Below are 13,895 nucleotides of genomic sequence, written 5' to 3' on the forward strand. Positions count from 1 at the left end.
TGAGTATAATACCCCAAGCAGTAAAGACCAGGTTAAACTGCCCTTGCACAGTGGTTCAGAGAGACACTCTGCGTGTGTGTTCAAGTGTGCTTCTGAGACTGTTCTACATGTCAAACCTGCTCCTGGAAACTAAGTACTTCCAGTTAGGCAATCTAATTGCTCACTGAATCTTTTTTTTTTTTACTCTCATGGTCCACTGGATTTCTATAAAGTTGTAAAGAAATGGGCAAATAGGTGGGAACTAGCAGAAAATTTTAAGTCATCATTTTCTGTTCACTTTAAAAAGGGAAGTTGCTGTGTTTGCCTACATGTCTGGAATCTTCTTGTCAGAACAGTGGAAGTCTGTTTTTTGTGTGTGTGTGTGCGTGTAGGATGTGTGTATATTAATGGTCATATGGCAAAACCTATAATACTGCCTTATCAGACTACTTTCATTATTTTGACAGGTGACATGAGTTGCTGCTGCAAATTTTGCCTGTGCTATCTGTAACGAAATATATAATGTTTCAGAAATCTGTGAGGATGCAGACTAATATTTTCATTTTGCCATAGAATCATTTTATATACTTCTGCCATTACCTACTATAAATGTAGCAAATAAGGAATGTGTGGTAAAAGGCAGTAAGTCTAAATGAAGGTTGCCAAAAAAGGGTATCTTGTGTCTTTTTAAAAATCTGCTGTACCTAAATCTTGTCCATGTCTCTAGGGTCTTCCGTGTATTCCTACTTATATATGTGTATGAGATCATGATTTTCATGAATGGCTCAAAAGACATATGTATTTTGGATGCAGATCTAGAACATTTCTGGAGTTCTTTTTCTGTTAAGCAATGCAAAGCTTAGTGATTTTACTAAATTATTATTTATTTATATTGTAATTTTAAGTGTTTTAGACTAGATATTAGCCAAATGAAAGTTGCACATGTTTTCAGTTTTGGACAGTGAGAATTAGGGATGTCACAGGCATTTTTGGTGTTATGTTATTAGCATATATAAAAACATAAAGAATTGATTTTAAGCTAAATACATAAAGTGTTAATAATAAACAAATAGTGAAGTATTGACTGGACGCTCAGAATATAGATGGCATTTAAGCCTTTTGCTCTACATTGTTTTGAATGTTTTGAAATACAAAAAGCACAGAAAAATATGCTGCCTTCTAATGTCCATACTGTCGTATTTTGACCTATGTGATGTCAATCATTCTCTCTTCAATACAGATATGGCATGCATCTTCCCTTTCTTTTCCACTAACCATGCATATTTTATTGAAAACATTACTTCAACAGAAACCATTTCCAGGCAGGCACACATGCTTACATGAATAGTATCTCTATAATTATTATTATTGTAGCTAGAGATATGAAAATGCTCAAACTTCATTAGGCTATATATTCTTGATTTATGATGAATGCCCTGTACTATATTACTAAAGTGGCCGTGTAAATTCCTGTATAAAACTGATTTATCTTCTTAATGAATTCAGACATAATCTCATTTTTTACGTTGCACTTGTAAGAATATTTTAGAGTGAGTTATTATCTATTATGAGTTAGCATGGATAATATGGGCTCTAAAGAGTAGGGAAAAGTATAAATAGCCAGTAATACTAGAGGATCAGGTCATGTCTAAGTTAAGCCTTAGGTCACTTCACAATATGGACAAGCAGAGTTCTGGGTGGTGAGGAAACATGTTTCAAACTTGTTAAAATTATTATATGTCAAACTGTATAAGTGGTTGTGTCTAAATGCCAACTTTCTCTGATTCTGAATTCCTGAATTTAAAAAAAAAAAAAAAAAAAAAAAAAGTTGGAACTGCTTTACATTCACAAGCAAAAGTCTCAGAACTTGCTAGTAACACTAGAGCTCTAAGTTTCTAGAAGTATTAATGCAAAACTTTGCAGAAGTTGGGCACTCTAAATAGTTTGGTAAGGATTTGAAAAGTGGTTAGGTCTCAAATCCTGAGCAGAGCATTAACTGAGGATGTTTCATTCACATACAAGTAAGAGAAGGGAGCGGTCTGGGCTGTGCGTTCTTGTGGACAATAAGCTAAGCTGCTCGCAAATAACAATTACATTCCCATGAATTTCATGTTCTGCAACACGTTATCTGCTTGAAGTCCCACTGTTGTTTAAAGCTTTGCTCTTAAAAAAGTAGATGAATATATTATATTTATTGTTGTCATATTTTTGCAAGACTATCAAGACAGTTCACTGGAGAGATAAAAGAGGAAGTAGAAGTGTATTATTAACACGAAAATGTCATCTACCAGCTGGAAACACTTAATTACTTATTAATACTCATGTAATATTTGCAGCACTTCTGTGGTGTTAATTTCAGGGTTGCATCTAAATCATTTAAGGGCAGATTAATGTGGATATAGCCTGGGAATGTCACCACATAGTGGTGAGAATAGGTTGGTATGCAGTTGTTTGCTATCATCACACATATAATAGCTGCTGTGGGGTAGACTCCTATGATTGTTCTATATGTGGGTGTTACACGATGGTATTACTTTTTAATGCTTCTTAGCACCATGCTGACTGCCAGGCTGTTATGGGTAGACTGCTTTTGGTACTTGTGTTGGTTTAGGAACCCTAATACTTTTTGCAGCCTGCAGTGTAGCTCTATGATTATTTTCTTGATTGTTAGGCCTTCTTAGGATCTCATCTTCAAATTTTCAGTGTACCATATCAAATTGTGCCCTGCTGAATTGTGCACAGCTCCTCATTCTTGTAACAAACTGCAAAGTTTAAACTGCATAATCAGGAACTTAAGTTAGAAGCTTTTTATAGTGGTGACTGTGCCTTTGATTTATTTGATAAAAAGCGAGCACAAGCATCTCCTCTACTAATTAAACTAATATGCTTATAAAGAATATTTAAATATGGCTGATGATACATTTTATCCACATGCAAAAGAGGCAAAGATATTAAATGTAGGTAATAGAGATACCTGTAACAATGTGTTTGATTACTACAAAGTCATCAATTATAAGCAAATTAAGATATAAGAAATAAAAGTGGAGAATAGACATATGTTTCTTGTGAAAGCAGTTTACAATTCCAATGTGGACTTCTGTGGTTAGACATTTACCCCAGCTTCAGAGGAGCTATAGTCTAGGAACTCCTTTGCATTCTAATAATTCCTTGTGTATTGGAAGAAAAAAACTATTTTCAAAACCATTGTTTCTGTACTGTGTGTATATATTTATACTGAAAGAGAAATAGTATTCTTCTACTTTTAATAACTGGAAAATATCTAGTGCTGTAACAATTATAAGTATATTTTGACATATTTTCAAAATACAAACAAGACAAATACTTTTTTTTATTATTTTGTAATGCATAAGTTAGGTTTTTTGTATATTCTGTTACAGATGTTATAGCTCTTCATTAATTATTTAAATAATTACAGAGCTTTCATCTAAATTCCTCTTTTATCACCGTAAGATAAATATTAGGAAGACTTACACTCAGAGGTGGGGACAGATTTTCTGATGGTGGTAGCCTTTTAGACAGACTAGGTAAACTACTGCAAAAGATATTATTCATCCTGAAGTTTTCACTGCCTTCAAGCAAAGAAACAGGCAATCTGACTTCTTGAGATTGCTTTCAGACAGATATTTATACATTTTTTTCTCCTAACTGAAATGATATAAAAAATCCCAAATTTTAGCTATCTGCTCAGTCCATTGTCTCCCACTGTCTTCTCAGAATAAATGCGTGAGTCATCTAGATAATTTTACCTTTAGAACTGTGTATCAGATTTCTGATTTTATTAATAATTTCGGTACCCTCTACAATGCTTTTGTAGCTCCTGTGTTCTCAGATTTTTGTGTTATCTGTTGTGTGATATGTATCATTCCTTCTCCACATTATTGTCTCATATTTGCATTTTTCTTTCTGCCATCTATTCAGTCATTATGTTACTTTGCCTCGTTCCCGATATACCCAGTCCACAGATCACCATTACAGAGATGCCAGGTATATGTTTTCCTCTGTGTGACTCTGTGTGGATAATGCATGTACTTCTATGTACCTACATGTCCACTTCTGTGTTCATTAGACTCTGTATAGTGGTAGAAAACTTAGAAGTGTTGAGTTATATCAGCATTAGCTTTCTTAATATAGTGTGTAGAGAAACACTGGGTAATCTTCATGTTTCACTTTTTAAACATATTTTCACTGCTAATGGTCTACAACTGGTGGTCCATGAAGGCAGTGCTATATTGACATCATTCTGATGTCTTTTAAAAACTCAATAAAATTATTTAAATCAACAAACATAAATATCTGCTAGTAGTATGATTTTCATATACAGAATGTCATACATGTACAGCTGTGTTACATGTTAAAGGTGATACTTTTCTTGTAGTCTTAGCTGAAGGCCAATATACCTTAATTTTTAAAAGTAGTTTTGCAAAATTCACCGAAGTTCCAGCTGAGTTTTGTTCCAGTGTTTTGTTCTGTTGCTGACATTGCTTGCTTTTCATGTTGGTTTGTCCTCATTTCATCTTTGTGTTGCTTTTCATTGTGTTCACCCTTTATGTTTTGGCAGCCAGGATCATGCAATGTATCCTCTATTTTGTGAAGATGCAATCAGATTACTTCGCTCCCGTAAGATGTGCCGTACCTATTCTGAGGGTGCTTACTATGATCTTGAGAGGTATAACTGATGTGGAGCGTATCGTTAGCTCTGCCGCTTATACTTTGACAGTACTGTGGCTGGTTTCCAAACTGAGAATGGGATGTATGTTTTAGGCGATGAGCACATACAGTGAAGATGTTTTTTAATACTCTCTGAGTCTGTATGTATCTAAAACTGACTACTCAGGACTATGAGTAAATCCCAAAGAAGCTGAATAGCTTTATAGAAGTCAGTTTCATAAATTAGGTTATATGGATATTAGTAGTATATGTGTAGATGTATAACCCTTATTTTTGCTGGAATTTTCCAAAGTCCTTACAGTACTTACTATTCTCTTTCAAATAATGAGGAAAATCCTATCTACTTCAAAGCACACAGAAATAGAGTCTTTCTGCAATCTCATACTTTGCTATACTGAAAAACAGAGAGAAAAGTAAAAGCTTACATTGTAGATATTTGTATAGTGTTTATTCTGTAATTTACGAGTACTTCTATACGTTCGTAATATCCATGTGTGATTACAGAACATCAGAGTTCCTATTTATATGTTAAATACATGGCAGAGAGAAGTTGAGCCCGTAATAAATTCTATGAAATAATTATACTTGAAATACAGTGGCTTTTAAGAGATACAGTAAGACATGCTGGTGTACTACCGTGATTACAATATTTTCAGAAAATACTGCAAAACAGGTAAAAGTCTACATGGCTGTGTGTGCCTAGAAATAAGGTTGTAAATCTGAGAAGCTGTGAGCCAATAAAAAGGAATTGGTGGCTTCAAATCTCAAATAGCAGATACAATGGTTGATATGGGGATTGCATTGCAAAAGGGGCCATGAAAAATTTCCATAGCAAGAACTAAAGAACTCTTGATATATTCACTTCATGGCTTCACTCTGGCTATGAGTTCCTCTGAGAAGTTCATTATAGTTTGCTTTGAATTCAGATCATATATAACCATGTATTTAGTAAGTGTAAAACTACTTTTGGTTGCAGAAACAAAATAGAATCTGAAACTTTTATAGTATCATAGAAATACCCCCTCCAAGGAAATACTGCTTTTTAAAAATTGTCCAAAGCTATAGTATAATTGGCAGTATAAACTTCGGAATTCAGTTAAAGATTTGTTTTGAAATTATGATATTTTACATTAAACCTAATCTAAAGAAAGTGTGTAAATAGCTCAGTCTGCCTGTAGAAACTTTAATAAGGAGAGGGAGGGATTTTTCATGTGTTTTCTGAAAATATGCAACGAAGTGTGCTCATTCTCATGCTATTTCAGTAGTTAATTTTTATATACTATTATTGTCCTTAGTTATATACTTACATTTGCATTAGTTTATCTGAACCTGCTTAAGATTGCTGGCTGTGTCTGTGACTGTGCTGGAAGTTGGAGCTATTATCAAATTGTCTTAGTTCGAGGATCTTGACTTGCAAATCTCTATCTTTGTTCCTATAGAAATTCATTTCTTGAAAATAAAGTAAAATCGATTAAAACAAAGGGCAAAAGTGATAGTACTGCAGAAAGATTAAAAAGCTGGGGTTTATGCAGTGAGATGGAGTAAATCTTTTCCAAGGCTTTATGGAAGAGAAGGCTATTAAAGCCAATTCCTCATGGAGTCAGAAAGGAAAATCCAACATGAAGTGAAAATCTCTAGCTCAGTGTTAGAGCAGACTGCCTGTGGGTAACATTAGTGTTCAAGTTACCTGAGTCATCTTACCAGATATAAACTGCTCTGAGTACCTTATAGCAACTATCATTTTTCCTAGTTTTTCATACTTTTTGCCTTTCCATGTTCTCACAAGCAGCTCTCTAGTGTTTTAGGACCAATAAGAATAATCTGTATCCAGTTCCTCCTTATCCTTTGAAAAAGTGAAGTTATTTCCTCTTCCTTATTTTATTTGTTGGAAATATATGAAAAATTACTTTCCAAATTGTATTTCCTCATTTATCTTTACACTTTTTCCCAGTTAAATGTTTACCTTAAATTACATTATTTTTGTAGGTCAAGGTATTAGTCTTGTCTTCTTAGTTCCATCTGCCTAATCAATGTCATGTTGATATCAAGCAACCACTTCGCTTCCTGTTTTTTCCTTTCACTTCATTAAGCATGTGAAATAACTCCAGTTTCCACTATTCATCAAAATAGCAATCAATGTTCTGCACATATATATGTTCTGACATATATATGAAAATACATGTTCAGAAGATACTACTGTAGATAAATATGCTCTATATTCATCACTATCTTGGTAATACAGTGAAGGAAAACATGTAAGAAGCACCCTGTAAAATTTCTGAAATATCTGTGCTGTTTATTCCATATTCAGGAGGACTAGGCAGGAGAGAAGAGTGCCTAATTCATATTATGACGACACAACCTATGCTCCTGAAAGGTATTTTAATGTATATAGTAAAAGTAGATAAAGTTGAATAATACATTTTTTCTGAAGTGTAGTCTAAAATTTTTAATTGACCTAGAATAATAATATTTAAATTTACAGAGCACTTTATGTAGTATTTCTCTAAATACAGAACAACTAATCTCCACAGTTTTAAGCCCCTCATTTTCTTTTAGCTCTCCATTGACTTGTCTTTTGATTTTTTTTTTAAGCATAATCCTTAACTTGAAAATTTTTTTCTTCAAGGTACAGCAGACAATTTTTCCCCCACTTAGCTGCAGTGTATTCCTAATGGCTAGCATTTTCAGTCATTAGGGGTGATTATAGGACAATTTAGAATCCCCAATTTCATTCTTTAATATCCTGAGTCATTTAAGAAGGTCCTCAGCTTTTGACATGTTGTGACCGATATTGACTTTAAAATGATTAAATGCCTTCAAATTGGTGTTGCATGCTTGCTGTGCTGGGAAGGAAAGTAGTATTGTTCTTTATAATTTTAGTATGCATATAGTGTATCACCGTGAACATAATATAACTATAATCTGACGCATCATCTGGAAATTTTTAGAGTGTCTCTGGAAATAGTTATTTGATAACAGCATTTCATGTTTAAAGAGCTAGGCAAAGTCCAAAAAGAAGGAAATCTGAAGAAAGAAGCAAGCTGATGTTCCTCTCCCTTTGCACACATAGACTTTTTATATTTCTCTGTTTAGTTTTGAGTCAGTATATAATTTTTCTCTACAGCTCTGGAGCAGGTAAAGCAGGGATAACTAATAGCGAGAAATTTTGTTTTTTATTTCATTGCTATGAGTAAATACAGTCATATTTAACAAAAAAATGCACTGCAGTTTTAAAGCCATGCTTATATATTTATGATGTCTATAATACAGTACTTTTATAGAAGAATCTTGCCTAAAATACTGGATAACTGAAGAGACTGGCTTCAGATTTAAAGATACACACCGTCACGGAGAGTGTAAATACATACCTGTCATTCTCCATCTGTATTCTAATTTAGATTGAACTAAATCCAATTTAAAATTAAATTAGATTAAATAACTTTCATCCAGTCATTGATCTGGCTACACACCATGCAAAAAAATGCCATTCCCCATATTATCCAATTTGATATAAAAGACACAAGAGCTGCTGAGTGACATCAGCGTATACTGCACTCCATACTGTCTTTCCTCAACACAGTGACCAGAAGGTATGGGGTCATTCAGTTTGTAAAGATATTGTAGAACACCAGATTCTGAAATCTGAGAAGTTGGGGAAAAAATGGAGTCATGCAAAAAATATTTCATGTATCCTGCTGTGGTTGATGGGAACAGATTCATGAAAACCCTTGGATAAGTGTATTCAAGCCATTAAAAAGTTCATCCTGTAGAATTTTGGCTAGGATTTTCAGTACAGACAAAGGAAGATTTATACCCAGGTTGATAATATTGTGGTCCCTTGATCTTTTCTGAAAATCCCAGTCTTGCTTCTCACTCACTGTCTTGTGGAAATCATTGAGTAGTGGGATTATTGCAGTTCAAAGGCTTTACTCAGGCAGGGTCCTGAAAATCTGTAACTCCAAACATCCGGTTGAAACACATTAACCAAATGTTGCATGATTTGCCTGTACTCTTAATATACTGAAGTAATGGCACATAAGCAGTTTATCCCCTGGTTTCTGAAATGAAGGCAGCTTTTTTTATCCCATTACTTATTTTCTCTATGGTTCTACTTAAAATATTTCTACATGTAGTCTTCAACTGATTTGCTGAAATGATGCTGCAGATTTTTATGTAGCCCATGTTCAGTATCTGACATGGTGTAAACATAGGTGTAAAATTTAATGAGTTTTCATTGTTTAATCTGAGTGAAGTGAGTTATCTTCTGCTTCTTAACTAATAACTAAGCACCCTATCAAACAGTAAAATGAATTTTTAAAAGTTAGATATTTGAAGTTAAAAGTAGTATTTTAAACTATTGCTATATAGAATGTTATTTTTGTTCACGTTATATCGCTGTAATAATTTTTCAGTTATTCCACAAACTCAGTAACCATTGAAAGTGTGAAAACTTGTGTAAGAAAAGATATGGGATCAATTAGTCTTTATGAAACATGGCTAAACTGCTGAAAAGAGTAAAGGTGAAATGTATTAAGAATTATATATGGAAAAAATAAGCATAATTTGTTTGGGTTTTAGTTAAAAAAAGATTGAGTTTTATTCATACTTAAGAGAAAGTAGGTGATGTACAAAATTATTTGGAACATTTGAAGAGCTTCCCGTTTTATTGAGAAGTAGTCATGTCATATGAATTAGAGTGTTATTAATAAAACATGTTTCTTTGTAACACTTTTTTATTTTAACTGCGTTGTAAAGGTGGTACAATGGTGCAAGTTCATGGGCAGATCATGTAGTCAATGGTTCAGCTGAAAATTACGGGTAAGTAAAGAGTGTAGTGTAACAGATATAGCTAAAATATATTTCTAATCTTTATAATAAGAGGTCATTTATAAGTGTACCAAAAAATTGTACCTAATAAGAATATTTTTCTTGATGTCTTTCTTTCTTGACTCTGAACTAAGGCACATTTATGTGCTACTCTTTTTTTTCCAAGATCAAGCTGTTTTATTCAGTTATAAATAGAAAAAGAATATTAATTATGCTTGAACTATTTTTAAATCATGTTCTCACTGTTCAGGGGCGCTTTAATGAAAAAGGGCTTTTTGACTGATAATACCTGCCTATATTCACAGTGCTGGGGAACGTGTCTTTGAGACCTAATCTTTTTAGTTTTAGATATTATCTCAGTTCTAACTGTCTAACCTATATTCCTGTGTGATTGATGCATAACCCATGTGAAGCGCTGCGTACCTTACAATCTTCAGTTCTTCCCAACTGCAGCTGGCTCCTGATCAAGGGAGTGCACAGACTTTCCTTGCTATTAGTTCTTTGAATTTGCAGCTTCTCCCTCATTTTCTTCTTGGTCTTATAAGATTTTTCTTCTTTATTTTTACTTACTTTGTGAATGAATATTGAATTAGTTACTTATTAGTGAGTTAATTACTGGCCATATTTTAAATTTTATGTTTCCATTTATTCTTTTGTGGTGTTACAAGTCAATATATCTCTCTGGAGAAATAGTTATGTACCAAAAATGGATCACTGGAAGACTATTAGACTATATTCAGTTGAATATAAAAAACCATGCAAAGTGATACTCTATATTGAAAGGGATTTGTTATATGTGTGTATATATATGTACACACAGTATATATAAAAGGGTTTAGTCACAGTTCCCCTGCAGTCCTAAGGCTATTTAAATAAAATTGTGATTTGTATTTGTCCTGTATATGTTGATTAAAACAGGAATTCTGTATAAGGAATTCAGAGACTGAAGGAGAACATAAGTGACTTTGTCAACTTGAAACTAAAGAAAACTGCTAAAAAACAGAGTTAATCAGTTAATCCTTCAATATTTTGATGCTAATTTCTTCTCTAGAGAGGAGAAGTTTGTGATGGTCTTTTGGCTTAACATTAGTGCAGTTACAGAGTTACTTCAGACCATATTTCTTCCCTAGCTTTTTGAACCATAGTGCTGCTGTTTGCTGGTTCTTCATTGTTAAATGTTTGAAGTATACACTTAATTTGTGGTTACTGCAAGGGCCATGCTTATTAGTTATCCCAGGGAAAGTGCACAAGCGTACTGAAAATGGACAGCATTTGAAGTAGGCTGGGAAGTGCTTAGTGTAGACAAAGCTTTTGTATTTGCTCTTGATAGTCACATTAAATAATTCTGGTTTACTTCATTTGTCTTAGATTCAGTACTGCATAGATGCTACAGTAGGTAAATATTGGGGGAAAAAACCCCAGATTGTTAACTTGAAAAAGAAACTATTTGTTAGTACTTTCTGTCCCCATTTAAATTTAGCTCCTAAAAGCTGTGGAAAAAGAAATAAAAAATGAGAACATTTTTGAGAACTAATATGAGTTTTAGGTAGACCGTAAGGCATAGAACATACTTTAATAGGATGAAGACTACTGAAATGGATCTGATACTATTAAGATCAGTGGATTTACAGAATGCCTTTAACAGAAACAGTATGCTATTTTGCACGTTCTTAATTTAAGAGCTTAAAACATAATAAAGTCTTACATAACTGTTTGTCTTGCAATGATCTGATTGAAATCCGGGACTCGTCAAGTGACAGAACTCTTGTTGTCCTCAGTGAGGTCAGAATTACAGGTCTGTTACCAAAAGTTCAGAAGACAGATGAACACTTATTTGCAGTATTAAGCCCTGTTTATGATATTTTACTAATTAAATGTCTGTCATACAATTGGTCTTTTAAAATGTTACTGAAAAAAGAAGAGGCCCACTAAATACAGTGTGCCATGTGCAAATAAAATTGTATTTAAGATCTGGGGAAAAAAACCACAAAACCCACCAGAAACTAGTACTTTTCAGTGCATTCAGTGCATTTAGTCCTGCACTGTGCAAGGGCATACTTAGGTACATGCTTAATTTTAAGCCTAAAACTGATTCACTCGATTAATCTATAGTCTAAGTGCTCTGCTGAACTGCATTTGAACATTCAAGTTCTACTAGGAAACGCTGTTCTCTCATTGATTCTCTCTCAAGCTTCTCTATGCATTGTCATATGTACCACTTACTCTCCAGTCATGAAACACATGGTCATTAAAGCCCTTGAATATTCCTGTCATTGCTCATACATTATCACACAACATTACATTTGAGTGGGTGAAATATGGTATTCTGAAATAGGAAAAAATATATAATAAAGTTATAGTATAAAGCTGAAATACTTTGGAATATTTCTGATACTTTTATCAAAATTTAGATTATTATCAGAAGAGAATTGTAGCAATATATTCAGTTATAAAATTGACCTGAGGCGGAGGATTTCAGTTCTCTTCTTTGAGAATTTTAAGTTCCTGGTTTTTGAATGCTAATCAGTTTTATCATGATCTTCAGTGAGTCATCTCATGAAGACAGAGATATGTCTTCCTGCAGTGTGATTTTTTAATATGTGTCAGTTGAGGGTCTAGGTTAAAGATGCTGGAAGTTGGAAGTAGTTGGCAAAATACAAGGTACTATAAAAGGCAGCTGGCTATATAAATGAAAATGTATGTTACAAGTACCAGAAACAATAAAGTAAAAATAAACACTTAACATATTATAGCAGAAATAAGCCTCAGTCTCTCACACTCTTAAATTAGTAGTGAAAGAATACCTCCGAGCATTTCATATTGTAGGCAAAGAATAAAAATAGGAATAAATGTTAAGATGATAAAGTCAGTGCAAGCTAAATAAATTGTTAAGATAAAAGGTAACACATCTGTTACTTGCATTCGTTGGTTCATCTCTGTTTAAGGAAATGGTAGCAAGGTTCATTTTTTGAGAAATTGCCTTTGAGTAAAATACTGGAAACTGATTCTTAAACTAGTTGAAGTTAGCTAGTTAAGTGAAATTAGTGGTATTGTTATTTGCTCATTGGCTGTGTTGTGCTGTGCTTTCATTGAATTCAGTTACAAGTAGTGTTAACTAAAAGGCCTCTTTCTCAAAAGCATTCATCACTTCTTTTTAATTAATGTTGAGACTTCTATGAAGAAAACATTGATTAAAATTTTTTACTATATTCCCTTCAAATGTGTTACAGTTCTGTTCCTCTAAAATACACAAAATTAATTTGGTCTGATTTTACAGATAAAGAAGATATGAACTGTTTTGAGCACATCATTTCAGTCTTAATTGTTCCAGGATTGACACTATGTAGAAGTTTTATTGATATTTGATTGTAATAGCTAGCATAAACCTATGACTGCATCCATAGAATTGGAAACTAATTTGTGTTAGAAAGAACCTCGAAAAACTATCCGGTCTGACTCCATATGTAAAGCAGGGCTTTGCTATTCCTCAGTAATTTAACAAGCTTACAATCTATTGATGATGAAACACATTTTGAAGAGTAAATCTCTGTAGATATTGCTATGTGTGCTTTCTTTAAGCATTTTTATAATTGTACCATGCTGTCACGTGTTAGCATGATTAGACATGTCTAGAACAGAACCACCAAAGTGACTGCAATGCCACGTACAGATTCCTAAGCCAGCTGTAAGCAACTGAGTTTCTGTAGCTGTAGCGGTCTGCGTGTAGCAATGTGGAGCACAACCTGAGCTCTGCTTTGCTTAGTGGGGGTAGTGAGTGGAAAAGTAGTTTGGATACTGCCATGTTATGGTTTAGTCATGCCTGTGGCTGTCATGTAGATATACCTGTAGTTGTCACATACACCACAGTGTAATGTGCATGTCAGTAGGTCATGTGAGTGTGTGCATGTATGTGTATAGATATATATACTACATATATAAAAAGTGTGATAGAATATTACTGCAGCAAAAACATCTTGCTTTGCTTCCTTTTTTTCTTTATTTTGTAAGAGTACCTAAAAGCATTATGTTCCTGGCTTTTAAAAACTTATATTAAGTTTCTTTATAGGTATGAATTAGTGACTCAGTGAGATACCCAGTCACCAGTTTATGTAGCTTCTTGGCAGTATACTGCTCCTTCCCATTTTCTCATTTTCCATTACAGTACTTATGACTCAAATTGAAGTTTGCTTGGTATTAGAAATCTCAGTTGTTTGTAGCCATGCTTATCTGTGTTATGCTAACAGAGGATCTTGTGTCTGTGACTAAACAGCAAAGTTCCTATAGCTAGTAGAAGAGTAACATGTCCAAGGATTGAAATCCAGCAGCCATCCACAGACACTGACAGGTATTACCATTGTATATTAGCTGGAGTTTGAAATTATGATTGTTAGAAAATG

At 33.6% G+C, this 13,895-nt stretch overlaps 1 protein-coding gene across 5 annotated transcripts in view; it reads left to right on the plus strand.

The window, feature by feature from the left end:
- RIMS2 (regulating synaptic membrane exocytosis 2) overlaps nt 1–13,895 on the plus strand; it is a 457,774-nt gene that overhangs the window by 301,006 nt on the left and 142,873 nt on the right. Inside the window, exons 20-23 of one of the 5 annotated variants that reach the window (XM_014965521.1) lie at nt 3,919–3,984; nt 4,559–4,666; nt 6,980–7,045; nt 9,427–9,489. The exons of the other annotated variants lie outside the window; for them this stretch is intronic. Of the exons in view, the coding sequence (XP_014821007.1) occupies nt 3,919–3,984; nt 4,559–4,666; nt 6,980–7,045; nt 9,427–9,489 (303 nt within the window). The remainder of the gene's footprint in view (nt 1–3,918; nt 3,985–4,558; nt 4,667–6,979; nt 7,046–9,426; nt 9,490–13,895) is intronic. 5 annotated transcript variants of the gene reach the window in all.

Source organism: Calidris pugnax, unplaced genomic scaffold, assembly GCF_001431845.1.
Source record: "Calidris pugnax isolate Ruff unplaced genomic scaffold, ASM143184v1 scaffold41, whole genome shotgun sequence".
Classification (NCBI taxonomy): Eukaryota; Metazoa; Chordata; class Aves; order Charadriiformes; family Scolopacidae; genus Calidris; species Calidris pugnax.